Source organism: Castor canadensis, chromosome 5 (genome assembly GCF_047511655.1).
Source record: "Castor canadensis chromosome 5, mCasCan1.hap1v2, whole genome shotgun sequence".
NCBI classification, from domain to species: Eukaryota; Metazoa; Chordata; class Mammalia; order Rodentia; family Castoridae; genus Castor; species Castor canadensis.
Genome location: NC_133390.1, coordinates 98,626,347 through 98,654,094, shown reverse-complemented (window position 1 = coordinate 98,654,094; position 27,748 = coordinate 98,626,347). Strand labels below are relative to the sequence as shown.

Below are 27,748 nucleotides of genomic sequence, written 5' to 3'. Positions count from 1 at the left end.
AGACTTGTTTTCTTGTCATTATTTATGGGCTTGAAGATTGAACCCAGGGCCTCACATCTTATGGGCAAGCACTCTACCACTAAGCTGAATTCCTAGTCCTTTTTTATTAGGGAATTAAAAGTAATCTAGAGATGATCTAGAGTATTCAGAGTGACATGCATTAGTTATATGCAAATACTACATCACTTTATGAAAGGGATTTGAGTTTCTATGAATTTTGGTATCCTTGAGGGGAGGCCTGAAACCAATCCTCCATGGGTATGGAAAGATGACTGTGTTGAGTTCTTTTGTTGCACTGTAATTAATTTATACAACTTCCATTTGGAGACATTAGGTTGATTTCAATTTTCTGGTATTTTCCTCTGTAAGTACATCCTTTGGAATAAGACTTTGACAATATCTTTGGTTATTTATCTTCTTAGGGTCTTTTTTTTTGGGGTGGTTTGAACTCAGGGCCTCACGTTTACTAGGCAGGCACTGTACCACTTGAGCCACTCTTCCAGCCTTTTTTTGTGAAGGGTTTTTTTTGAGATAGATCTTAAGAACTATTTGACCCAGGGCTGACTTTGAACCTTGATCCTCCTGATCTCTGCCTTCTGAATAGCTAGGATTATAGGTGTGAGCCACTCGTGCCCAGCCTAGGATCAATTTCTAAAAGTGACTCAAAAGATCTGAAATTTATCAGAGAGGTGAACTGATGAATATTTAAATAGTGATTGAAATTGTTCTCCATTTTGGCAAAAGCACAGAGAGGGCCCCTGGATGATGAGAGAAAGTGTAACTTCTATTCATACATTCTTAAGTAAATATTTATGAAGAGTTTCTTGCATCTCAGGCTGTGACTGGGGTACAGAGGAAGTAAAAGAGACGTGTTCACTGTACTCCTGGCAGTCACCTGGGAAGTTAGAAATCTGTATAAGGAAGTTGTATGAGGAAATGGGCAGTGGCTTGCTTGTATTTACATGGCCATTGCTGCAGAGCTTGCTCCAAGCCTCCCACAGTTCAAGGCTCTTTGCATCCCACCAGCCATCTCTCTAGGCATGGGGTTTCACTTCAGGGCGGGTTTGTGGCATCTTCCAGTTCTTGTATTTAGCTTTAGCTCTGGGCAAGGTTGCAAAGAGAATGGGGCCAAGTGTGTCTTTGGTACTTTGGCCTCTCCCTTCTATGCCCTTTTCCCCTCCTGGGTTTCCCCCACCTTCTCATAGGCACACAGGGACCTCACAATCTTTTCTCATGACTTATGATGACCTGCTTTCTGAGAAGGAACTGATGACAGCAGTTGTTCATATCTCTCTATGAATGAGTTAAGACACTGTGTTCCTTCTTTCAGGGGCAGTTAGCTGTGAAGGCATTTAAAGCTTGCCTTCTTACTAAGGAACTCCAGACTTTGTTTCCAATGGAGGAATTCCAGGCATCAGGGAGTAGATAGGGCAGAGGTGTTTTCCTCTCCACTGGACCTCAAAGCTCACAGCTTATAATGGAAGAATCCCTTCCCTTTCCACCAAGGTTGGTTAACTCAATCAATCTCCATCTTCTTGTACAGCATAGATAAGGCTGGGTGGGATGTAAAGTCGAGGACATAGTATACCCCTTGAACAAACTTAATCTGAATCCAATAAAGGGGCTGCTTTGGAAAGAAAGATTCACAGAACAGGGAAACCCCAGTTAAGAAACCCCCTTCCTTTTCCCCACCCCACACTGTGAGGAGTGTCCCCACTGGGAAGGAAATTCAATCATGGTCTTCCAGCCACCAGAATTGAATTTGGATAGACTGCTTCCTCTTTGGATTCCGTTCCAAATTGCATTCCTGTTTCTGTGTTTGATGTTAATTAGAGTCACAAATCATTTGTATTTCCCTTTTCTGGAAGAAAGCCTGCCACAGTACTTATCTCATTTAGTTAATTGACTAACAGAAGGCTCATTCCTTCCTGAAAACACTGCAAATGACGCTTGCACGTATATGCAATAAAAGCTTGGAGAATTTGAATTTCTAGAGTGTAGAAATGGGGGCTTTTGATTTTTCTCTCTGAGTGACAGAGTGAGTGTTTTGTTGCCCTGGATTTGATTGAGGCCAACATGAGAATGGAAGAACCCACCCAGCAGTGGAGGAAGCAGTGCAGGTGGGCAGAGTTGAAAAAGGGAATTTGGCACCAGAAAGACTATTTTCAAGCTGGTGAACTGTTGATAGCTGGAAATAAATAGTGGAAAAATTGTCAATTTAATGTTTGAGCTATGGAGATCATGTAAATTTTTAATGGAATGTTTAACTTGAAAATAGTTTTAAGTTATGGCCTAATGAGAAGATACTTCTAAAGCAGCTTTGATGCTCTGACTAACCTTTAAATTTCTTTTCCAATTTTAAAAAATTGTGGTGAAATATATAACATGAAATTTACTACCTTAACCATTGTTAAGAGCATTTACATTTTTTTTCCCTATTACCACCATCCTGTCCTGAACTCTTCTTCTTGCAACAGTGAAATTCTATTCCCATTAAATAACAACTTCTCATTGCCCTCCTGAGCCTTTGGAAACCACATTCCACTTTCTGTCCTCAGATTTTGACTACTGCAAGTGCCTCATGTAAGTGGTCTCTTGTACAGCATGTGTCTTTTTGTGACTGGTGTGTTCCACAGTTCATGATATTGTGACATCTGTCAGCATTTAATTCCTTTTGGCGTGGGATATTCCATTGTATAACCACATCTTGCTTCCCCATTCATCCATTGGTGGATAGTTGGCTTGCATCCATGTTTTAGCTGCTATGACTAATGCTGATATGAGCGTGGGTATACAGGGGTCTCTCAGAGACCCTGCTTTCAATTCTTTTATGGAAAACAAAAGCCTCATTTTTGTACCATTTGCCAGGTTCCAAGGTGTAAATGCTCCCACCATGGCAGATATCAAGCTATCAGTGTGAACTCACCACACATGGAGTTGGGAACAGATGTGCAATAGCTTGTCATTGTCTTATATTTCCTCCACACAGACAGAAGAGTGTAAACAACCTCAAGAACATAGCTAGCAAAATGTGGTAAAAAGAATTGGCTTTGCTGATTTATTACCCCTTTCCCAAGATAATTAGTTTAACTGTAAGTTTTAATAATGGTTGTGGCTGTGTTTAGCAACTGAAAAGTTGTGAAAAGTTAGCAATCATTGTCCTGATCAGGGTGCAGCACACCACACTGGCTTTAAGCCTCCATGAGCAGAACTTAAAAACAACAGTGTATTATCAGGAGCCCGAGGGTGGTGCTTCTGGGTCCTCAAGTCTCGGGACCAACTTTGATTCTGAAGAGGACCAGCAAAGGCCTGGAGTCTGAATGAAGAGACGTCATCGGACAGGAACTTTGAGATTGAGCTCAGTGTCACATCTGTGGACTTCAATGGTGGATATCATCATGACACCCACACAACTAGATGGAGCAGTTTCCCTTCATTGGTCACCTGTCCAGGGAGAAGTCCAAGGCAGCCATTGTACAACAGCATCTGTTAAAGGTCCAGAGAATAATGGTTCTCATCTGCACCTACCATCTCCTTGTCCTTATGAGATCATATAAACTCTGTTCCAGAGGATATTTTGGAAAGGAGCAAGGGGTAGGGAAGGAAATCCAAATGACTGAACATTTATCCCAAAGAGACCCAACTCTCTAAAAGACTCTGAACTGGAAGTCACCTGTGACTCTGTAAATGAACACATTTATAGTTTGTTTTCCTTCTCCTGAGAACCTGGCAGTTCTCAATGACTCACAGGAAATAACGAGGTGGCAGATTCTTTATCTCACATGGTACGGAGAACATATAATCCCGCATATCTTCTTCCTTTTCTCCAGGCATTGATCCGTGGTATCAGAAAGTAAAAAAAATCAAGCCATCATTAATGCCATGGTAATTGGGTTTGGGACTGTACTCAAGTAACATTTTTCTAATTTGTCTTTAAAATGGATGGGAGCAAGAACAATGCAGGAGGTATCACAATACCTGACTTCAAACTATATTACAAAGCAATAATAATAAAAACAGCATGGTACTGGCACAAAAACAGACATGAAGACCAGTGGAACAGAATAGAGGATCCAGATATGAAGCCACACAACTATAAGCAACTTATCTTTGACAAAGGAGCTAAAAATATACGATGGAGAAATAGCAGCCTCTTCAACAAAAACTGCTGGAAAAACTGGTTAGCAGTCTGCAAAAAACTGAAACTAGATCCATGTATATCACCCTATACCAAGATTAACTCAAAATGGATCAAGGATCTTAATATCAGACCCCAAACTCTTAAGTTGATACAAGAAAGAGTAGGAAATACTCTGGAGTTAGTAGGTATAGGTAAGAACTTTCTCAATGAAACCCCAGCAGCACAGCAACTAAGAGATAGCATAGATAAATGGGACCTCATAAAACTAAAAAGCTTCTGTTCATCAAAAGAAATGGTCTCTAAACTGAAGAGAACACCCACAGAGTGGGAGAAAATATTTGCCAATTATACATCAGACAAAGGACTGATAACCAGAATATATAGGGAACTTAAAAAACTAAATTCTCCCAAAACTAATGAACCAATAAAGAAATGGGCATGTGAACTAAACAGAACTTTCTCAAAAGAAGAAATTCAAATGGCCAGAAAACACATGAAAAAATGCTCACCATCTCTAGCAATAAAGGAAATGCAAATTAAAACCACACTAAGATTCCACCTCACCCCTGTTAGAATAGCCATCATCAGCAACACCACCAACAACAGGTGTTGGCGAGGATGCGGGGAAAAAGGAACCCTCTTACACTGTTGGTGGGAATGTAGACTAGTACAACCACTCTGGAAAAAAATTTGGAGGCTACTTAAAAAGCTGGACATCGATCTACCATTTGATCCAGCAATACCACTCTTGGGGATATACCCAAAAGACTGTTACTCCAGAGGCACCTGCACATCCATGTTTATTGCGGCACTATTCACAATAGCCAAGTTATGGAAACAGCCAAGATGCCCCAGCACTGACGAATGGATTAAGAAAATGTGGTATCTATACACAATGGAATTTTATGCAGCCATGAAGAAGAACGAAATGTTATCATTCGCTGGTAAATGGATGGAATTGGAGAACATCATTCTGAGTGAGGTTAGCCTGGCTCAAAAGACCAAAAATCGTATGTTCTCCCTCATATGTGGACATTAGATCAAGGGCAAACACAACAAGGGGATTGGACTATGAGCACATGATAAAAGCGAGAGCACACAAGGGAGGGGTGAGGATAGGTAAGACACCTAAAAAACTAGCTAGCATTTGTTGCCCTTAATGCAGAGAAACTAAAGCAGATACCTTAAAGCAACTGAGGCCAATAGGAAAAGGGGACCAGGAACTAGAGAAAAGGTTAGATTAAAAAGAATTAACCTAGAAGGTAACACCCATGCACAGGAAATCAATGTGAGTCAATGCCCTGTATAGCTATCCTTATCTCAACCAGCAAAACCCCTTGTTCCTTCCTATTATTGCTTATACTCTCTCTACAACAAAATTAGAGATAAGGGCAAAATAGTTTCTGCTGGGTATTGAGGGGGGAGCGGGAGGGGGTGGAGTGGGTGGTAAGGGAGGGGGTGGGGGCAGGGGGGAGAAATAAACCAAGCCTTGTATGCACATATGAATAATAAAAGTAAAATGAAAAAAAAATAAAATAAAATGGATGGGAGCAATGAATTGTGAATTCTCATTAAGCGTATGATGGCGCTGAGGGTGGAGATGGGCTGTGGCTCGTGTAGGAGTTGGTAAGTAGGGAGGCAGTGAATGAACAAGGTCCCAGAGAGTCCTACACCCTTTTTAGAAGAAAATGGCCAGAGGGAGACTGAATCACTTCAGGGACTCATGCATGTCCACTAAAATGGAACTTCTGTGTCCTCCTCCAAGGAATGAAGTACATTTAAGAGGTTGGATGGCATTGACTTTCTTCAAATTTAATTTTTATTTAGTTCATTAGCTGTGATTTTTAAAAATATTATTATTCTGAAACGAATTTTCTGCAGTAATGCAAGTAGTTTCAAAATGAGCTCAATTTATCTGTCTTTTCTACAAAGGATAATTGAAACACTTAAGGCAAGACTCACTTACTTATCTCCACTTTAGAATGGAAAAAAGCAACAGAGTTCAGGTGCTGGTTAAGGTTAACATATGGGATGTCTCTCTCTCTCTCTGTCTCTGTCTCTGTCTCTGTCTCTCTCTCTTTCATCTCCTGTGTAAAAGCTTTACATTACCATGGATGTTTTAGCAAGACTCTTTTTTCTGACTTTCTTTATAAACTCATTTTAAAATTTAAACTTAAAGGCACACAATAAAGCTTTATGCATTTATTAAAATATACACATTTTGGTAAATTTATAATTTTCCTTTAGTATTTTGATAAATCAGTATATTGTCAACACCACAGTCATTTGAAAATAAAACACACTTCATAACACATTTGCATATTATTTCTTTCTTCGTGGTACAACACCCATTGTACGGTGCACCAATGGGGATTAAAGATCACAAAACGAACACATCTTAACAAATACAGCAATTTCATACGGAAAAAAATAGCAGAGAACAACACCGGAAACTACTGTCTGCAATATGCAAGTTGTACTTCTCAAAGACCAAACAAAAGTAAAACAAGTTAGTAAAATTTACAAGCTGTATTTATAACTTTGGATATGAATTAAACAGTGACGTTTCTTTTCCACAGTGAGAAAAACTAGGAATGTCAGGTCCTGCTGTCAGATGATGTGACTACATGGAATGGGGACTGTAGCTGCTCTCTTAAAAGCCTGCAGCTCCTTCTCTCAGCCCAGACAGTTGAGGTATTTATGTGCCTTCATAACATTAACAGTGTCTCTGCTTTGGAAAGAGGGGATTCATGACTTCCAGTGTAAATTCTCAACTTCAGGACTGTGAGTGAGACAAGAGTATCAGCAACAGTCAAGACCAGTCAATGGACGTGCGTGAAACAATTTCCTCATCCCCACGACAGAATGTACACAATCCATAAGAGTGCACTTCTGTGGAAATTCACATGACCCACAATTTCCTTTAGCCAATATCACCAATGTCAATGCCAGGAAAGCTTAATAGAAAAAAAAAAAACAACCCACAGAGGAAGTCCTTAACCTAAAATCTAAAATCCACGCTGCCCTTGATCCCCAGTTTTAATAGAAAGTCATTACTCTCTTTATGTGGACCAACACGCACTAAATGTTCTCAAAAAGTAAGAAATTAGAGCCAACTGCTGTCAGGAGACTTCAACCCAAGGCAACTTTGAGCAAGTCTCGGGTGGACTGTGTAATTCCACGCATGTAGAGTGCTGTGGAGTGATTGCTACCCCATTCTAGTTCATACTTCTGATGGGCTTCAAACCTCCACTAATCCTTTTTGGGTTTTTAAGTCCTGAAAAAGGAGAACATTCTATATTTCTTAGAGAAGTAATTTTGGCAAAAGGCAACTCCTAGGTATTTCAGAATGATGCGCGTGCTAGTGAAGCAGAGTGAGATGAGAAGAGCATCTTAGAAAAGAGGGTGTTCCCGAAGAGGAAAACAACCTTCTTCCCTAAACTCTTAGAGCAAATCAAAGTAGGACACAGGACTAATAATTTGTACATAAAAGGGTTTTTTTTTTTTTCTAGCCCATCACCCACCACCATCTCAACTGAGAAATGCAAGGTAAATTGGGGAAATAGCCTCTGGCCCCTGCTTGTGGTGTGGTCTGTGGTTTGGGCTGCTGTTTCTATGCCTGTGGATGGTTTAACTACAAATATCTTCTCTTTTATGGCCAGGCCACTACTGGTAACCTACTAGAGCCTCTCTCTCAAGGTCTCCAAATGGTCTCTACAGACAAACGGGTCCGCAGTGTCAGGGACGTACAGGTGAACAGGCGAAGCCGAGGCTCCGTGAAAACTGTATGGAAATACCCACCTTGACAAGTCCTATTGCAACCCACGTGAAAACACAGTGTGATCACCCAGCCCTAGTGGTGAGTCCTGGGTTGGGTTTCCTTTGCTCTCCTCCCTCTTCTTCCCTACAGGAAATTAAGGCCATGTCTGGGCTGCTCACTATGAACAGATCCTAACTCTGGCTTCAGATACATTTCTTGATTTCTGACTTGACACATAAACCATTCTGATGTGAGATACAAAATTAGGCGAGCCTGTGGCTGACTCTCAGCGACTTCCCACTGCCATCTGGGCAAAGGGGACAGCCATTTCCTCTAGCCTCCTTGGGGGATTCTCAAATGGATGTGGCATCTATTTTTGATGCAGAGAAGGTAAAGCAGATGTCAGCAAGCACAAATTAAAGGATTTTAGGATTGTCAACCCTTTTCATAAGAACGGAAGAGAGACATTTCTTTGAATTCTGTTTCTGGGTTTGTATCTGACCACTCCTGAAGGATGGATTGTTAAACTCATCAACTTTTTAAAACAGGCTCATCATGACCATGATACAGACATCTGACATTTGGTGGCTATTAGTTTGAAACTAAAAGTAGAACTGGATTCTTCACCTAATTCTGTCATTCAAGTTTCTTTCACTACTTCAAAGTGGCTTAGCATTCAAGGCGAGTAAAACCGAGAGCTAAGGTGTTACTATTTAGAGCAGAGAGATATAAAAAGCTGTTAGGTTTGGTTGTTGAAACTTTTTCTTTTGACAATATATTGGGGTTTAAACTCAAGGCCTCACATTTGCTAGGTTGACACTCTACCACTTGAGCTACCCTACTCAAACTTTTTTTGCTTTAGTTATTTTTTAAACAGGGACATGGGTTTTTGCCTGGAGCTGACCTCAACTTATGATCCTAGCTATGCCTCTCACATAGCTAGGATTACAAATGTGTGTCACCATACCTAGTTTATTAGCTGAGATGGGGTCTAACTTTTTGCCCCACCTGTCCTGGAACTAAGATCCTCCCAATCTCTTCCTCCCAGTGTAGCTGAGGCTGTGTGCATGAGCTATTATGCCTGGCCAAAACTTATTACTGAGAATTTAAAAGTGACTACAAATACCATTGTGTTGTGTGTCCACATTTTAAAAACTGTATTTTTCTTAGGATAAAATCAGATACAGAATTCAAAGAAAGAGTCAGACATTGCTTTCAGATGGATACTTCTTCCTCCAATGTGTTAAACTGACTTGGAAGTCTATGTGATTTGTTAGAGCCTTGGATTGGCAATGAAGACACTTCCTCAATCATTCTCAACCCAAGGAGAGCTACCCAGCTTGCCATTCAAGTCTTCTCTGTCTATGAGTGAGCTCTTCCCTGTCTTCCTGCCATTATTTTCTATTGTTCCATGTGTAAATCATGCCTAAGTTACAAGCTCCAGTCAGACAAGCTCCTTGCTTTCCCTTGAAGGAGGCACAATGCCACGTATGAGTCAGAGGACAACTATCAGCCACAGCCTACACCTTACTCACCCTCCACTTGACTTGCCTTTGTCCCATTTCTTCTTGATAAAATTGGCTTATTCTGCATTCTCAACGCAGGTACTGCATTCTTTATCATTTTTTCACTAGATGAAAGTCTTTTCCACATTTGGGTCCCCAGGGTACATTATCACTTTAATCTCACCTGTCACCTTCAATATTATCCTTTATATATCCTCTTTCCCCTATTTCTTAAGAGCTGAATGTCTATCTCATTTGTTATTTTATCAATATATGCCATTGCACATAATAGGCACTCTGTGAATAATTTGCTAAGTAAATATTTCATTTTCCTCCAGTTCATTCATTTATTCACTCATCCATTCATTCATCCAATCATCATAAGCTATTTATCGATATCACTGCACACCAGGCACATTTTAGATGGTAAAATCTAGGTTTGAAGCTTACCTGTGAATTTAATGGTCTGTGCTATTTCAATCCTCTGTCCTCATGGGGGAAGGATTTGTTCTGATCATGCAGTGGTACTTCCTGTCATGACTACCAATTCTACTATTTTTTTAAAGGTGCTCCCTCATTGGCAAATAGCAAAGCATATCAAGGTTCTGTATTTGTGCACTAAGAACACCTCCAGCTCTGCACTACCCTTGCTATTTCTATCGTATTGAGTTACTCACTTTTTGTTTTTGAGCATATATATTTTAATGGCTGCCTTGAATCCTTTTGAAATGATACCAAGTATCAATAGATAAACAGAAAGAAAAATGTAAAAGTCAAGTAATTGGCTCCAAATCATAAATCCTCACACAGAAACCTCACTGGAAGAGCTCTTGCTGGAAGGAAAAATTCAATAAAGTAAATGTCTTCCTTGGACTCCATTTAAGGAGGTTAAGTTTCTAAGATAATAATTTATAAAGTGATCTTACTTTACACAGTCTCCCAACCATGATGGTCAGACACCTGCTAGGAAAACCCTAATGTGGTCCTTCTGGTGACTGTGGTATTTGAAACATCTGGGCTCATTTCAGAGCTGTAAAATGTGAGGAGAGACATGTCTATGGATCTCAAAAAACTTCCTACCATGTCGATGATGTTTTTGAACCACGGTCATTAGGAAGGTGTCTCATTAACTTTAGAAAAATATAGAGAGCAAAGCTTAAAAATATAAAGATACTATTTGGGAAAAATACTTCCTGAAATGAGTGTGGGTCATAGGAGCTGTACAAAGCCAACATCAGTGGTGTTAACTGGAGCACATTTTCGCTCAGAAATTGCACACCCCTGACACTAGACTACTGCTACTTCAACACCTGAACCTCACCATACAAGGATTTTTTTTAAACCCACGTTAGGATTTTGTTATCTTTCTCTCACATTTCTCTTGAACATACTTAATGAATTCAACTCCATCCCATCTCTCTAGATATGTGTCAAGCCTACCAGATGGTATTTAAACTACACAGATTTCTTGAGTCCTAAAACCAGTTTAAAACTTTGCTTTCACAAAGACGATGGATAATAAGTTTGCAATCAATCCCCGAGGATGTATGTCACAGACCAGGCACTGAATCTTTACAGTTAATTTTAGGGAAGAGGAAACATAACATTGTCAGGAATTGCATTAAAATGACAAACTCCAGAAGCCAGAGTTGTAAACAATGAATATGGAGAAATAAAAAAACCCTAAAAAGTTGCTGTTATTTGAATTTAGTGGTATACATTGACTATGAGCATGGTATGTAATTTAATTAAAAGCATATTTTTCGAAAGCTAGTTTTGATTGATTTTCATATGTTATGTTGAAGCCCAGCATGTTGGCTATAATAACTTGCCAGTTTGGTAGTTTTAACTACATTTATCAGGCTCCAGAGGTACTTCTCCCTAGATTGTGAGCCCCCCAGGTTAGATATGACACTTCTTCTCATGCCCATCCCTTAGCTCTTGGTAGATTCTCAATTGCTGTTAGTTGAATGAAAAAATGGACTTTGCCTCCTGTCTGCAAACCCTCAGCATACCAAGAAGGCACAAGCCTTGGACTTTAAGAAAGAATAGACTTAAATGTTAACTGATGTGTTCTGAAAAACTTTTAGCAGGATGATAAGTGGAGGAGAGAGTGCAAGGAATTTGCTGTTTTACCCCCCTTTCAGAAAATTCTCACCAAGATGTTAGGGTGATTAAAGTTGCATTCAGATACATGCATACACATCTCAACACAGCCCCAGGAATCCATGTAATCCAAGTGTAGAATTTATGTTTGTGCCATCTATCCTGCTTCTGAGAAAGTTCCTTTAAAAACTTCTCTTACAGCCCAAACTTAGACCTTTTCAGGTAGAGATTTCTCTAGGCCTCAGAGAAACTGCTTTGGGAACTAACAGAAAAAACGTTTTAACAGTGAGCTCCCCCAGAGCAGCAGAGTTCAGAAGTGAAATGTGATCTCACGGAATGTAATTACCTAAGTTGCTGGGCTTGAACATTTTTTGTTTTCAGAGTACTAGCCACCAATCAAGTGGTTACATATCTCAAAAAACTCGAGAATTCATAATTTTAGAAACATGAAGTAGAATTTGCAATGTGATCTCAGTGGCTGGGTCACATCTCCTTGCAAAGATTTTTATCTGAGTAGAAAACAAACAACCTACTTCTGCAAGGCATATTAGTGCATGAAATCATGCCCCACCTTTGCCCTTTCTCATCTTTTCAGTGGGAGATTAGAGTCTGGTATAAGGACAGGCAAGTCAGAGAATGAATTTCTGCCAATGCCCTCTGGCCGCCACTATAGGAGATGGTTTTTAATTTTTTTTTTCTGGGCACTTAAATATAGCTTTGATGGTGCTTCTTTCCATATTAGTGGGTCTGTATGCTTGCTTAACAGTGAACTTGAAACATTCTGAGTCCTTGACTTTGGCTGTATCTTAAAACTGTCAGAACTTTGGTAAGTTAAAAAGAGGCATGTGTCTTCTCTATGAATTTTTTTGGGTGAGGTTTCAGGACAAAATGTTGTTTACTGAGAAAATGTTCATGCCACCCTCCCACCCTGAGCTGGGCAAATGGAATCTTAGCCTACAGGAACAGATTTTGGACTTTGGGTCTCAGGTGGCTGGAGTGCCATCTTGTGCTCACAGCCACCTGCTTTGGTGGCTGCAGCTCCCAGAGGAGCTGCAACCTCAGTGGGGTCCAAGACACTCGCCCCTTGCTTTTTGGGATCTTAATAAGAAGGAAAAGGATTCAACCACCAAATCAAAGGCTCAAAAATCATTTGTTGCCATGAGCTCTGAAGGTTCACCTAACATAGAATTTGTACAGCCTCTTGTTTACTGTTTTTTTTGGTGTATATACCATATATATATATATATATACACCAAATATATATATATATATATATATACCAAATACATATATATTTTTTTTCCATAAGAGGACCAGTTAGGGGACCTGGGCAAAACCCTTCCACAGAACTATCCTGAAGAGTAAAAATAGCAAATGACAGGCTATGATTGGAACTGACTTTGGGGAAGGCTGGATTTTGTGAAATGAGTCAAAAAAATTTTCACCTTCTAGCCCACAGATTAAGATACGGAAAATCACTCATCATTTCTACCTTGGTGCAGTTTACTCTACTCTGGAGAATAATCTAACTCATCATTTGCAATCAGAGCCTCTGAGTTCTGTTTGTGTTTGCTTTTGCTCTTTGCTTTGCTACTGGTCCGGGTGTTTGCCTTTGCATCTGACATCTGTTGGTAATAGAAGCCTTTGTCCTCGGCAGGCCCGCCCCAGTCCTCCTGGCTCTCGCCCTCTGTGGCATAGGAGAAACCCTCCTCCACAGAGAAGGGATCATCCATGTCGTAGCGCTGGTAGGTGCTTTGGTGCAGGGCCTCTTCTCGGGCACTGATCTCCAGGCTGCTGTTCCAGATGCCGTACCCAAAGTAAATGAGCATACCTGCAGGAGGAAGGCACGGGAGAATGAGTAGTGACTTTGGAATCTACTGGATGAGGGTCCAGATCATGCTCAGTGGTGGTAAAATCAGAGCAGGAGGTGATTGCATTCTTTGATCTATGTGGAATTTTGAAAAGACTCAAATTAGGTTCCATTTAAATATAGCCAGGTATGGTGGTGCATGTCTGTAAGTCCAGCACTCAGGATACTGAGGCAGGAAGATCATGAGTTCAAGGCCAGCCTGGGCTACATAGTGATTTCCTGTCTCAAAACAACAACAACAAACCCCAAAATGACAACAACAAAACAAAAATATTTCAGAGATTTGTACTAAGCAACCCATATTTACAATTTCTCTAAAGACTTGACATTGCACCCATGTGTGGTAATTTTTGTCTGCATAGATAGGATACGGCTCTCTAGGCTGCTTCAGGCCCCATCTCCCCTCTGACATCCAGTTCATCATGCTCATGTGACTGCCAGCCAGAAATTTGTATTTTCTGCCCTGGGTTAAATATTTGTGGGCGGGCAGCAGTAAATTCCCACCCTTCTGGTAACATTCCATTATCCATTGCCTCCACTTCAAGGCCTCCGTCACTCGTTTTACCTCTCAGTCAGATGCATGTATTATTACATGATCTATCTTGCTGCTTTTCCCTCACCAATGGGTGGTGCACCCCTGTCACGCCAGGCTGCCCGCTTTCTTCTGTGCTCTTAGAATGTCTAGTACGTGACGCGCTAAATGGCCCTTAGAACATCCATCCTGTAATTATCGCACGGGGTGGTTCTATTTTACAGACTGTAGAAAACTGGCACCGAACGTTCGTTACATGAATGAGGACTGATGAGCATGAATGCCTCGTGCAAGCTCTCTGTGTTGATGTCAGTCCAACCAGAGGAAACTCACCTGTCTACTAATGCATAGCATTTGTATGGGCTGATGTTTCATTTCCATGATTTTTTTGAATAATGTAAAAATAGCCTGTGAACCTCCTTTTTCACTTTGGAAAGTCTATGAAGTCCAGCTGGGAAGCTGAGGGTCATTGCATTTTCAGTCTTACAGCCTGATGAATAAGGGTGCGGGTTCTGGGTTCAAATCTTGCTCCCACCACTGTTGGTTGTGTAACCCTGGATCTGTTGCTTAGCCTTTCAGTTTTCTATACTGTGATGCCACGAGAGTTAGAGCAGCCCTATAACATGGGGATGCTTAAAGAAGAATTGAGATAAGTGGTGAGTTTCAACCCCAGATGCACTTGACAGTCCTGTGGGGAGTTTTTGAACCACTCTGATACTCAATCCCTACTTTCTGATTTAATTGGTGACTCAAGCACAGATATGTCTTTAAAGCTTAACAGGTTACTCTAATAGCCAAGGCTGAGGATGTCTGGGGTCAACTATGCCCAACACAGTCTCAGCTACCCACTCGGGCCATGCCATGGCCTGGCCAAATGGGGTCCACTCAGTTATGCTGCTTCCTTTGGGCCCTCAACACCCTCTTCTGAGTGGCATCACCCCTTTTGATTTAGTTTACCCTGTGGCCTCTACTTAGTTGTTTCCTTAAAACCACAAGCCAAGCCCCCTTTCCTGCTATGAACCCTTTGAATCTGGCATGTATGTCTTTTTCAACCTGGATTTCTCCCTCCTTGTCTCAAATGACTTTTTCCCACCCTCTCCCTGGCCCCCTAGTGAAACCAACTTTCTAGGAGCCAAAGTAAGCAGAGATTTATAATCCTAATTGGTAATAAATCCAGGAGTCAATCATTTGCAGGTGAAGCCATTACTGCTTAAGTGGCAACTTTATCTTTTTGAGCACGGGCGTCTGGAGGTGTGGTGGCCACGAGGCATAGATGTTATCCTGGTGTAAAACCAGGTATTACACTAGGATCAGTGTGCAGGTTCTTGGAGAAGGCCTCTGTTTGCGGCATGCCTGGGACCTGAGAATGAGTTTCAAGGGACCCGGTGGGGTAGCAGTTGTGCTTTTTTTTGCCCAATTACGCTCTCCTGTCATCTTTTCTTCCAGACTTCCAGGGCATATGCCAAATCTTGCCCCCGATTCCTGCTTGGTATCTATTACGTCAGTTACTTTCTTTTGGATTCCCTCTTCTGACCCTAGTTATAGATACTGAACTTAATACCATTTTTTCCCTTTCCCCTCCTCCCCCTAGCTTTTCTCCTCTGCCACAACAAGTCACTACAGCTCAATCACTGGGCTGACATCTGTTCTAACAGAACTTCCTCTGCCCCCATCAGGTATTTGGGAGTCAGGTAGATTCATAACATGGGAATTCTTGAAAACCTTTAGCTCATAGAATCATAGATATTTGCATTAGAAAAGACTATAAATCATCTCTGTATTTAAATGACTTCATTTTACAGAAGAAACACTGGGTGACTTATTTGGTCTGAGAGGAGCAGAGCCTCATGGATGAAGTCTCTTATGTATTCAATCCTTCATACTTCCGGTCCCCAAGTTAGTTTATAGATTACACTCACTGCAGTAAACATTCATTAAGAATTTAGGTCTACATTTGTTCTTTGGGAGTGGCCAGACCTGGAAGAACACATGAATGTACGTATGTGCACAGGCGTATACACGCACTTGGCCTATGATTACTTTGGAGGAGGAACTCCATGCAGACTTCACACATGAGTATTTATGTTTGCTCCAGTCCCCTACAGTTTCAAAGGTATGCCATTGTGTCTCAATACACATCTCAAATATGGACTCTGTGAACCAAGAAGTATCTGTGCAGGCAGCCAATGGAACATTGGCTGTAGGCTGTAGCTTAAGCCTAGAGAGTATTCTTTTAGGTCTTGACATTTTGTCTGTATTCTTTTTTCTGGCCCTTGAGTCACTTTGGAAAAAGCAGTATGAGGCAGAGAAGAAAGGGCAAAAAAGGCAAAATGGAGAGGGACAGAGAAACAGAGCAACAAATGAAGGGGGTGAGGGGGAGAGGGAAGAGAAGGGAGACATGCACCACATTTGTCACATATAAACAAGGGCTTTGTGTCGAGGAGTAAACAGCGCCGCTAAAAGCCTCCTGTGTGGAAGCAGGGTGTTTTGTTTCTGCTCCTTTTTTTCAGTTGGCTTAGAAAACTATGCATGAGGTAGTTTCTCAAAATGGGGTGGGGGGATGTTCTGGGAATCCTGAATCCTCTTAATTACACTGCAAATAACACTTCTCGCCTATGTTACACCTGTCTCAAAGGAACTCAAAATACTACACAAATGCTGTCATGTTCAGACTCCTACCTTGTTTGGGGTGTGTGTGTGTGTGTGTGTGTGTGTGTGTGTGTGTGTGTGTGTGTGTGTGTGGTGGGAGAGGTGGTGATTATGTGCATCTCACAGACAAGAAACTGTGGACAGAAAAAATGGGGAACCATCTACAGCAACATGGTGAGCAGTTGGACTGTGAATCCTTCCACGTTTTTCTAACCCATGGGGCTTCAACCTCTTATTTCTCCCATCTACCTGGGAAGGTACAAGGTAGATTAATGAGAAGTAATTTTGCACTTTCTATTTTGAAGAATTTAAAAAACATACACAGGAATGAATAGTGTATGAATTCCATGGTCCCATCACCAGCTCCCCCATCGCCCTACCCACTTCCCTGCCCCTTTCTCTTCAGATTATTTTGAAACAAATCCCTCCTATCATATGTTTGACTTATAAATATTTCAGTGTGCATCTCTAAAATAGACTCCTTTGAGAAGGCAATGGCATCATTATCACATCTAATATTACTAATAATTAAAAATATTATCTGCTATCTAGTAGTATTAAAATTTCTCTAAATTAGTAAACACGTAGGGAGAATGCCCCACTTATGAGGCTGCACACTTATTCCAATAATACCATCTTTGTCTGAAACACTTTTTGGGTCTTGTTATTTCAGACTGTCATTGGGACTGGCATCATATTCTTTGATAAACCCTTGTAGATGGCAAAATTTTATCATTTGAGGATGGATTTGATTATTGGCATAAGCCAGAAGTAGAACCAAGCTGCAAGAATAAGATGGTCAATAATACTATTAACAAATAAGGTTATTTGTTCTATTTGAATATTCAATCTTGCCAGATCCATTCATTTGCAAGTACACATCTTATATTTGTTATCAGTTACTTAGAGGCAGGGGTGATGTTGACATTCAGAAGGGAGCCAGCGTTTGCATTGTCCAGGGTCCTGGGGGCTCTCATGCTGGGCTGGATGGGCGCAGGGGGGTGCTTGGTATGGCCTGGGCAGTGAGTAGTTAGCAGTAAGCAGAGAGGTGTATCAGCATGTTTACAACAGACATGGCTGCACCTGAACATACAAGGCGAAAGCCAGCTTCAGTCAAAGTAACTAGTATGAGTCCTTGACAGACTGCAGTGAAGGGAAAAATTCAAAGGGAGGCTCTGACTTCTTTTCCAGGCAGCAGTTCCCTGGTGGAGCGTGTGCTCAGGAGAGGTTCAAGCTAGAGGAGCTGAAGATCACACCTGGAGCAAGTGAAAGGGCTTTCTTTATGTAACAAAACACTTTGTGATCTTACAGGCCTTTCAAAATAAGCACTGTCTCAGATGCCATCCCAGAGAAATAGGGACTGCCTATTGAAATAGTGCTGGCACTTACCTCTCTTGATCTAAGCTCTTCCTGCCCCACCCAGGGGTCTCCAGGGAAGGTCAGGGAATGTCGAGCCTACCTTCAGATGCTAGGGCACCTCGGCACCAGCTGACCAAACACTTTCCTATCAACTTATGTTGATCTACCCTGTGCCAGTTAAGCAAATGACTCTGAACCTATTAAATGAAAGGGGTCTCCAGTATGGGGTAGGGGGGAAGCCCAGGGCAAATAGTCAACTCAAAAAAAGAGACTAGGTGACATAAACAGTAACAACAGATTTCCAGCCCCACATGCTGGAAAATCAAACTCTGGTTGAACTTCAGGTCCCCTGGGAGCTCCCTGTCCTCTGCGTATAGCTCCGTGCCTCAGGGTTGAGGGGAGGTGGGCCTCCTGACCTCAGGCTGGGTGGAGCGACCTCTTCCTGGGGTGCACTTTCCAGCAGGAAGCTCTGCCTGCTGCAGATAGCTGAGGCACTCTGTTATGCCCAGAGAGCTTTTTATTTGACTACTCTGGGATCAGCTTTCCAAATCAGACAATTCCCAGTGCAGGAATGGAGACTGGATGGTAATGAGGTGTCCTCCCTGCTTACCGCAATCCCCCCAACTCCCACTCTTCCTGATTATTTTTCTAAATACCACCATGAGTCCTGGTGATTGTAACAACAAGGAGGTTTGTTTAATGTGGTGTGGCCAGGAAGAGCAGTCGGGGGGAAGGTGGTTCTCTCTCAGGCCCTGGAACTGATCTAATGTGAAGCGAGGAGATTTTATGCTCAGTTTCCCATCTGTAAAATGGAGTTGAGGACCATTATTTTAGTTGAGGCCATGACAGGTAATGTAATCTTCTTACACAGATGTAAAAAAAATTCAGTAATATGAGCCAGCCATTCTACTTCTAGCTCAATAGAAACTCAAGAGAAATGTGTTTACATGTCTACCAATGACACATTGAAGAATGTTCTTAGCAGCTGTGTTCTTAACAGCCTCAAACTGGAAACAGTCTAAACGTCCATGGACACCAGAATGGAAGAGGAAGCTAGCCAACAATCTGACCAACAAACGAAAACTGCGGTAACAATGAGGGTGAATCTCACAAAGTCATGTTGAAGGGAGGAAGCCAAACACCTGCTGGTTCCAGGTGCACTGCTTATACCAGCTCCAGGGCTTCATCTCTGCCACAGTCCTCTCTCCAGTCATTCTTAGCTCACAGGTGGGACAACACTTTTGGCTACCACTGGTGGCAGAGCCCCACGATTGCCCTGCTCCTTCCTACCCATGTGTCTGTCTGTGTCCAGCACAGCGCCCTCTGCCTGCAGACAGTCTCTACTGTTGCAGGCTTTAATCCACACTCCCTCCTTGTGGGCACCCTTGCCATCCTCATCATGGCCTCATTCTTGTTCTTCTGAGCCTGATTTTAAATATTGAAAGCGTGTATTGTTTCTCCTCAGCCTCCAAGGAGAATGTCAGACTTATTTATGGGACATAGCATCAAGAATTTGGTTATTCTCTTTCCAAATTCATGGCCCCTCTCCTTTCTTTCTCTTCCTTTCCTCCCAATGGCTGTTTCTGGTCAATTTCCAATAGGATTTCAGATGATAGTTCAGGCAAGGACCCTGAGGATTTGTTTTCTTTTTACACTATTTATATTTTGATATAGGATTCATGAGATCTATTGCCCAAATCATAAGACCTGTCCATTCTCTAAATTTATGGACAAAAATATACATTTTCCTTAGAGGAACTGAAAAAACTCCAAATGAAAACCTGGCAGCTCTCAGGGTACGGGTGCCAGTGAGCCAGGCTACTAGATAATTTATTTGTAATAAAGGCCCCCAAGCAACATTAGGCCTGAAAGAGACCCCAGAAAACACTATTGCCTTGTGCTCTCACTGAGTGCCTACTAGTTGCTTGTTCCCTGAGATTCTGGCCAACCCACTGATGTTTTTACAATTCTGCATTAACTAAGGAAAAGGAAAATGAAGGCTTGTTTGTGCTCACTTTGTTGGGATTAATAAACATTTACGTTTGGATTATTTCTCTTGTCTGAAGGTAAAAAAATGTGCCAGGTAATCTTCTTGGGAATTGTGTTTCATTTTACGCTGTAGATTAAGTTCTTCTGAAGGTCAAAAGAGAAGGTTGGGTAAAAATGTGTCTAAGAAGATTATCAAGTTATGACTCAGCCTAACTATGTAAATCTTTTAAAAAAGTAGCTGATGTTTCATAAGAAGCTCCATTAAAAAATATCACTACTGTCCTTTCCAGGAAAGCTATCTGGAGTATAAAGAGATCAAGAGGAAAAATCTGACGTTTTGGGGATTAAGAATTTTAGAAATGGCATATTTATTGTATAATAAGATCATTAAAGATTTAAAAAAGCCAATTTAGGGTTGTGGGATAGATATATTTTATACATGCAAAATTAGATTTTCAAAACCAGTTTTTGTAATTAAATTATCTGCCCTGATGGATAATCTCTTCTCTCTGGAGTAGTGGCTCTCAAACTTAGAATCACCTGGAGGGCCTGTTAAACCCTGAATCTCCCTCAGAGATTGTGATTTGTTACGTCTGGGATGGAGTCCAAAACTGCATTATAACTAGTTCCCCAGTGATACTGATGCAGCTGGTCTGGGACCACATCTTGAAAACCACTGATCTAGATCATTGTAAACCTGGATGCATATTAAAATTACCTGAGGGAGCTTTAGGAAGTCCCCAGTGTTTGGCCACACCAGGCCAACGGATTCAGAAAATCCCTATGTGTGGCCAGGGCTTAGAATGTTTCAGAAGCAACCACGGGGATTAGTGATGTGCAGCCAGGGTTGACAATCTTTGTTCTGGGTGAAACAGCCATATGGCCCCCTTCAAAAATCATGACTCAAAAGCACTTTGCAGCAGGTGCCTGGAAATACTAGCAATCCTTCACAAATATGGTTTGTGGGCTGTGCATTGTGACCAGCTGGGATACCAGTGCCCACAGTCTGGGCAGCCCACTCTGAGGGTGGCATTCTTCTGAGTTAGTGAGAAGCAGTTTCTGGAGGGAGTTTGGAGTCTGTGTTATCTGCAAGATTACAAAAGGGCTTCGGGAGTTTTCCGCTGCCTGATAATAAGAAGGGCAACCTGTCAGTATAGGTTCACATTGTACTTTGGCATGTGATAGCTTGCCTGTCCACGCTGGTAGACAATGAATCATTTTAGATTTTTTTTAAAAAAGAGAGACAGGAAATAAGTATCTCTTACTGCTCTCCTCAACATTTTCTCATTTGAGGCCCAAACAGCAATCAGTTCAAGGATGACAGAATTATCTGCATTTTTACAGATGAGTAAATTGAAGCCCAAAAGAAATGAGGTGAATTTCTCAAAGTCACATGACAAGGAGGTGTTAGAACTATTATTTGAAGCTGGCATTGTTTGACACCAGAGGTGAGGACCCCTACCACCTCACCATTGTTGCAAAATGTCTCTGATGCTGCAGAGACCAGAGGTATTCTGTAGAAATAGCTATAGAATTTGTGAGGCTCAGTGAAAAATGGTAACACAGTCCTCTCACTCAGAATCAAGAATTCAAGAAGCAGCAACAGAGTATTAAATCAAGTTTGGGACCCTGTGCACAGGGGTAAGCCCTGGAGCTAGTCCTGGCATTATGTGTTTATCTCCACCAAACATTCTGATGAAGTAAGAAAGTCTGCTCAGAAGCACCTGGTGGGGTGACAGGAGCCCTGATCTGAGCCAGGCTATACTGAATTCTAGTATAACTTCCTGTTGACCGTGAACATGTTATCTGACTTCTAGGAGCTTCAGTTTACTCCTCTGTAAAATCAAGATAAGCAAGAGTGGGGAGGTGGTGAACTATATCCATGTCGTCCCAACTCTATTTATATAACACATTTTTAGTATGGTGGCTTTGATGAGAGACTCTGGAGCCACCCGCCCTGAGTTTTAACCTTGGCTCTGCTATATTTCAGCTATGTGACCTCAGGTAAGTGCTCCTGATCCTCATCTGTAATATAGAGATTATAAAGAAGCAAGATAAGTAAATTAAATTAACTAAAACCTCCAATTAATGGCTGATATGATAAAGCTATATTAGTGTAAATTATTACTATAAATCATACAGCATCTGTACTAGTGCTAACATTTTTCTTTAATATGACTCACTGTTTAAATGAAAAAAATCACCCATAATCTCTTCCTAAGCAAAAAGTATTTGCAAAAATCATCAGGTTCATGTGTATCAGTAGTTCTTCTAATGCATATGAAAAAGTATAACTATAAAATATTCTAGAAAGTTCATTGAGATTCTCTTTAAAACCCACTGGAATGTTACCAGTGGGATGGCAGCACATTGTGGGTGACATTGGATTAGATGCAACAGCCCCTTTGGCTTCAGTAGTCTGTGAATGGGTGAATAAGTCCATGTACATTCATGTTTTGCCTTCATTCACACAACTAAAATATTTCTGCCCACTTTGGTCTCTTTTGTCCAGAAGTGGCAGTTACATATTCTAGTGGAAGAGCATTTAAACAGAGATTTTAAAAAATCTGTTTGTAAGTTTGTAAATAAATTGTGTAACAGGTGAAAAATGTGATGAGTTATTAGGGTCCTCTCAACAAGTCCCCATAAAGTTTAACAGGAGATGAGACTTAAAACAGTGAAAAGTTAGTAGAAAATGCAAGTAGGAAGGCAAGTGTGGCCTGCAGAGGCAAGAGTCTGCCCTTTCCTTCGACTGCTGTTTTCCCCACTTCTCCGTGTCTGAATAGTACCTCATAGGCTCCATGCAAACTGTACTTCCTCAAAGTTGTTTCTGACTGTTCTGTCTTGAAGTTTCTTCTCCTTTGAAAAAGTACTTTATAATCATTTATGAAGCATTTTTTTGAGCACACAACAGGCATTATGGTGTAGGCAGTGCCTGTTGTGTATTGGACACCCATATCTCTAACCTCAAGCAGTGGATGGGCTTCTGATCTGCTTCCTTGCCAAGGCTGGTTGATTCATGGATATTTGTTTTGTCCTTTCCTTAGGCCAGGGATACTTTACTACTCTCCTAGCCCTCAAAACTCCTAAGGACCCTCCTTAGTTAAGTATCTGTTATCACAGACCCTAGTGTTACAAAGATGCATAAGGCACATAAAAATAGTGACTAAGGAACTTTTTTTTTTTTTGGTAGTGCTGGGAGGAACTTTTAAATTAGTCTTAGCTTAGATATTCCTCTTAAGATATCCCCAGTCACCTCATAAACATCAGTGATTGTCAGAGATCATAAGCGTGTAATGCAAATTCAATATGAATTGATCACAAAGTAAAGTTCGAAATCTTGGAAAAAGTACAGGACTTCTTGAAGTCACCAAAAGTGAGTTTAGGGAACAACTTGAATTCACACTAAAAGATGTTGAGAATCTAATAGGGTCATGTCAGTTATAAACTGCAGAAGGATGACAGCATGATGGGTACTTTCCAAGGATGAAAAAAGGACCTTGGGAAAAAATGGAAAACTTGAATGTTTTATAAAAGTCAGTATGCAGTGAGGTATGTTAAATGATACCATGATAAAAATTTGTCAGAAAAATAATGCCAAAAATTCCACACTTAATTCATACTTTGTTCATTTAAAAAATTAGAGCATGAGTGCCATTTTAATTTAATTTTGTCAAATGTAAGTAAATGAATTTCTTCATAACTTTCATAAATTGTTTTGCAATTTTTAGTTTCTAAGATAGAGTTCCAATCAATCGCATCCCCTTCACTTTCACTTTTTTTTGTGGTACTGGGGCTTGAACTCAGGACTCTACCTGAGTATTTTTGATCCTTTTAAAAATGTGAATTGACTTTACGTAAAATTTTCCTGGTGCTAACTATTATCATAGTACTGAGTTTAGTAACTCAGTATTCAATGAAGTGATGGATTAATTGGCATCATTTTTCCAGAGCCAATGACCAACAAGGTAACAGGCAGAAGGGGGACAACTGACTTTATTGACTGTAATGCAAAAAGCAAGTGTCCATGGAACCAGCCAGATCTCTCTAAGAAAGAATGGAGGTGCCTGGTCCATTTAGGAGGGCATTTGGGATAAGCCTGCTCAAGACCTTAAAAGGGAACTCTCAAGGCACCAAAGGAAGTTGCTTACCCACAAAACACCAGACTGCAAACCGGATCCATGTGATAGTGGAGAGCTTTAGCATAAGGTAGATGTTCACCAGCATGGCAAAGGCAGGCACGAAGGGGAGGCAAGGGGCCATATAGGGCAGCTTCTTGGGGTTCTCTGGCTGCTGCAGGATCACAAACACCAGGGCGCTGATCAGCAGCACCATCAGAACAACTAGAAGGATGGCCCACCAGCTCTGCCCTGAAATGTAGTCAGAACCAAAGATGATGAAGGAGCAGAAGATGAACATGAGAATGAAGAGCAGGAGCACGCAGATGGTCACCGTGTGCCCTGTTGCTGCTGTAGGTCGGTCCATTTTGCCTGGAAGACCCAGCCGGATTCTCATGGTGTAGTAACGGGGCCCAATCAGCTTTTTCAACTTGATGAGATAAATGTTTTCAGATTCATCAGCTTCTATGCCTGTGGTCATGTCCACGGTGCCATAGTTGGGGTGGTTGACATTGTAGGTTGACTTGTCTGATTTCCCAATGAGCATCTCATTGTCTCCCAATGATGGAAGATTCTTGGCCCCACATGTGTTGGTGGCTGGGCCAGAAAACTCTTCCCCTTCACTCACAGGTGAACAAGCTTCCTTCTCACAGTCAGCCAGAATGCCCTCCTTCTTCTTGGTGTGCTCCTCAGACAAGAACTTGACAAAACCATCAATATCACTCTCAGGTTGGTATCGAAGAAGCAAGACACAGACAGAGACTAAGGTGTAGGCAAGGAGGGTGCCGATGGACATCATCTCTATTAGGTCCCTCAGGCTGACCAACAGGGAGAGGAGAGCTGCCAGGAACCCTGACACAATGCAGGCCACCACTGGTGTCTCTGTGTAGGAGCTTACATGAGCCAGGAACCTGGAGGGAAGGTGCAGGCAGAGGGTTAATGGCCAGTTGCAGATGGTGACTTATTCTAACATAGTCAACATAGCGGTCCAGAATGTCAACAGATTGGTGTGGCTAGCTCTTCCTGGTTCTGCCCTTTCAATTTATTTCTGTGCACTGCTCTGACTCTGGCTGCTATTTCTAGCCCAGGGTTTGGCACTTGGAATATGATTGACTTTAACACCTTGATTTTGAAGCAGGCTTCTTTTCTAATATTCCTTCTCATTTTGTGATGAGAAAGATTGATTGAATCTAGGAGGTATGTCAGAGATCTACACGGAAACTCAGACTTTCCTGTGAAAAAGGGAGGATTGGAGGAAGTCACACACCTGCTTAGGGGCCCCTACACCTGTTGGTTTGCAGCATTGACATCAATTAACTTGTTAGAAATACATTTTCTTAGGTTTCACCCGAGATCTACTGCATTGGAATCCCTGGGAACAGTGCCCAGGGACTATATTTTAAGAGACCTCCCAAGGATTCAAAAATTAGAGACACACTACCCTGCTACAGAAGTATAGGAAGTTGGTTGGCAAAATAGTCCAATAATTAAGAAGCTCAAATACAAGTTCAAGACTAGCTAGTTACCAACTGAAGACAAGAAGATCAACAATGGTGATCAAATGCAAGCACTTCTTTAGCAGTTCTTGTAGGTCTTAAGGAGGCTGCTCTTCCCCTACTGTCCTTCCTTCTGCCTCCCTCATCCTCTTGTACTCCTCTCTTATTTTTATGATTCACACAGAACTGTAAATGTGCTTGGAGCCCCAGCATCTTTCCTTCTAGTTTTCTTTGAAAATAGAAAAACATTTTGGAGGTGTGAAATTGTCACAACTTTATCACCATAGCTTCTCCTGATCTGTCCAGCAACTCAAACACAGCAGTTCTGATCTGGTGAAGACTTCAAGGGGTGCAGAGGAAATGGAACAGAAGGTGACAGAGATAAACTAACTGATCTATTTCCCTGTGCACCCTTAAGAGCTCCTTTGCCTCCCAAGGCAGATACTGGGAACAAGAGGGAGCCCACATCCCTTTATACTACCTATAGATAGGCTACTTTATGGCCAATCTAGGGGTCTAGAACTGCCAGTATTTGGTTTGGTTAAAGTCTGGGTTTTGGAGTTACATAGTTTCAAAGCTCAACCCTCCACTCAGCAGCTGGAGGATTTAGGGAAAATTTTTTTTCGCCTCTCTAATTTCTGGTCTACTCATCTGCAAAACAGTTACCATGAGAACTAAGTGGGATACTATATATAAAGCATCCAGGATACACAGACATTCAGTAAATGGTAACTCTAGTTCCAACAATTACTAGGTTCTCTTTGGAGGTCTTATATTCTCTCAGATCATTGATTTTTTTTTAAACTTCAGAGGAGCATTGGAGAGAGGACAGATACCAGGCCTCAATACGAAGGCAGGCCTACAATGTCCCTGGGACAAATTCTTCCCTGTGGAGGCTCCTCCATCCCCCATGAAGCAATTTGACACCCACCGTCATCACAAGGGAAACAAATGTTAAAGAAGGGAGAAGGGCAATTGGGGGAGCATGTAAGTTGGTGTGGGATTGAGAGACCCAGAGTTAAAATGTAGGGCAGTTTCAGGGTCTAAACTCTTATCACTCAAGCTTTTCCCCAGAATATATGACAAGAACCCAAGTCTACGTGAAAGGCATTCATCAAAATTACTGTCAGGCTGTGAGTGGGTGACAATCTCTCTTGACAGGCACAGCAGAGCAGAATAAATTTCATGGAGCACAGCCCTTACCTGAAGAGGAGCCCATCACCAGCCATGGCATAAATGACCCTTGGCATTGGGAAGAGGGAGCCCAGTAAGCTGACCGTCAGTCCTGCCACTGACCCAATGGCCACTACAAATTTTGCAGCATAGAAGCCATGAGCCACAAACATTTCCATGAGTGGGGATTCTGTGTCAATGGCATAATACGGCACCATCAGCGTTAAGACCATGCTCACCTGTTAAAACAAGAGAAGATATGGCTGGAATTAGAGCAGTCTGACAGCATGGATGGATGCCTCATAAGAGAGGAGAGCACTGAATCTGGAGGCAGAGGCTTACATGAAGTTTGGATATGTGACTAACTGGCATGTGGATTTATTTTAGAACAATCATTTGTCCTTTGGGATTCTTGGCCACCATGTTTTCTCCCCAATATGACTTTGGTGGACTGGACCAAATAATCTTTAAAGTATCTCTATAGCTCTTTCATAGCTGAGGAGTAAGTCTGCAGGTATTTCAGAGCTACATGGACAGTGTAGTGTGGGGCAGATGTTACTAGATGGAAGGAGTTGTAGTCAGGGTCTCCCCTGAGTACCCTTCTCAAGGGACAAGACTCTCATTTCTTTTATTCCTTCACAGTCTTTCGGGGTCTGATTTGTACCTCCTCTCGCTTAAAACACCAGAGATAAAAAACTCCAAAGGTAAGTGCTTAGGAGTTCACAGCCAATTGACTGATGGGACCCCAATGAGGACTCACACATCTACTTCTCTGTGGCTTTGTACTAAGAGTCATGCCGGCCAACAAAGAAATTATGGCATCCAGTCCTTCTCAGGGGCTGTAAGACCACTGTGGCTTTGCTTAATTAGGAAACACTTGACTGGGGTCTCTCCTTTCACATGTCATAGCCCTGCCATAACATTTGCCTCTTCACAATTGGTTCCAGACAATGGAGTGACCCGTACCAATCATATGGTCAGTTCTGGGGATCCCTCAGGCCCGTGAAGACCAATTCTGACAGTAAGAATTGAAAGGCAGTGGGTATATGT

General features: G+C 41.7%; 1 protein-coding gene across 1 annotated transcript in view; it reads right to left on the bottom strand.

Moving 5' to 3' along the window:
* Positions 1–6,444: 6,444 nt before the first annotated feature.
* The window catches only part of Slc7a14 (solute carrier family 7 member 14), a 130,099-nt gene continuing 108,795 nt past the window's right edge, over positions 6,445–27,748 (bottom strand). The window contains exons 6-8 of the mRNA XM_020185279.2: positions 26,729–26,937; positions 24,063–24,940; positions 6,445–13,343 (exon numbers count right to left, since the gene is read on the bottom strand). Of these exons, the coding sequence (XP_020040868.1) occupies positions 13,021–13,343; positions 24,063–24,940; positions 26,729–26,937 (1,410 nt within the window). The 3' untranslated portion in view covers positions 6,445–13,020. The remainder of the gene's footprint in view (positions 13,344–24,062; positions 24,941–26,728; positions 26,938–27,748) is intronic.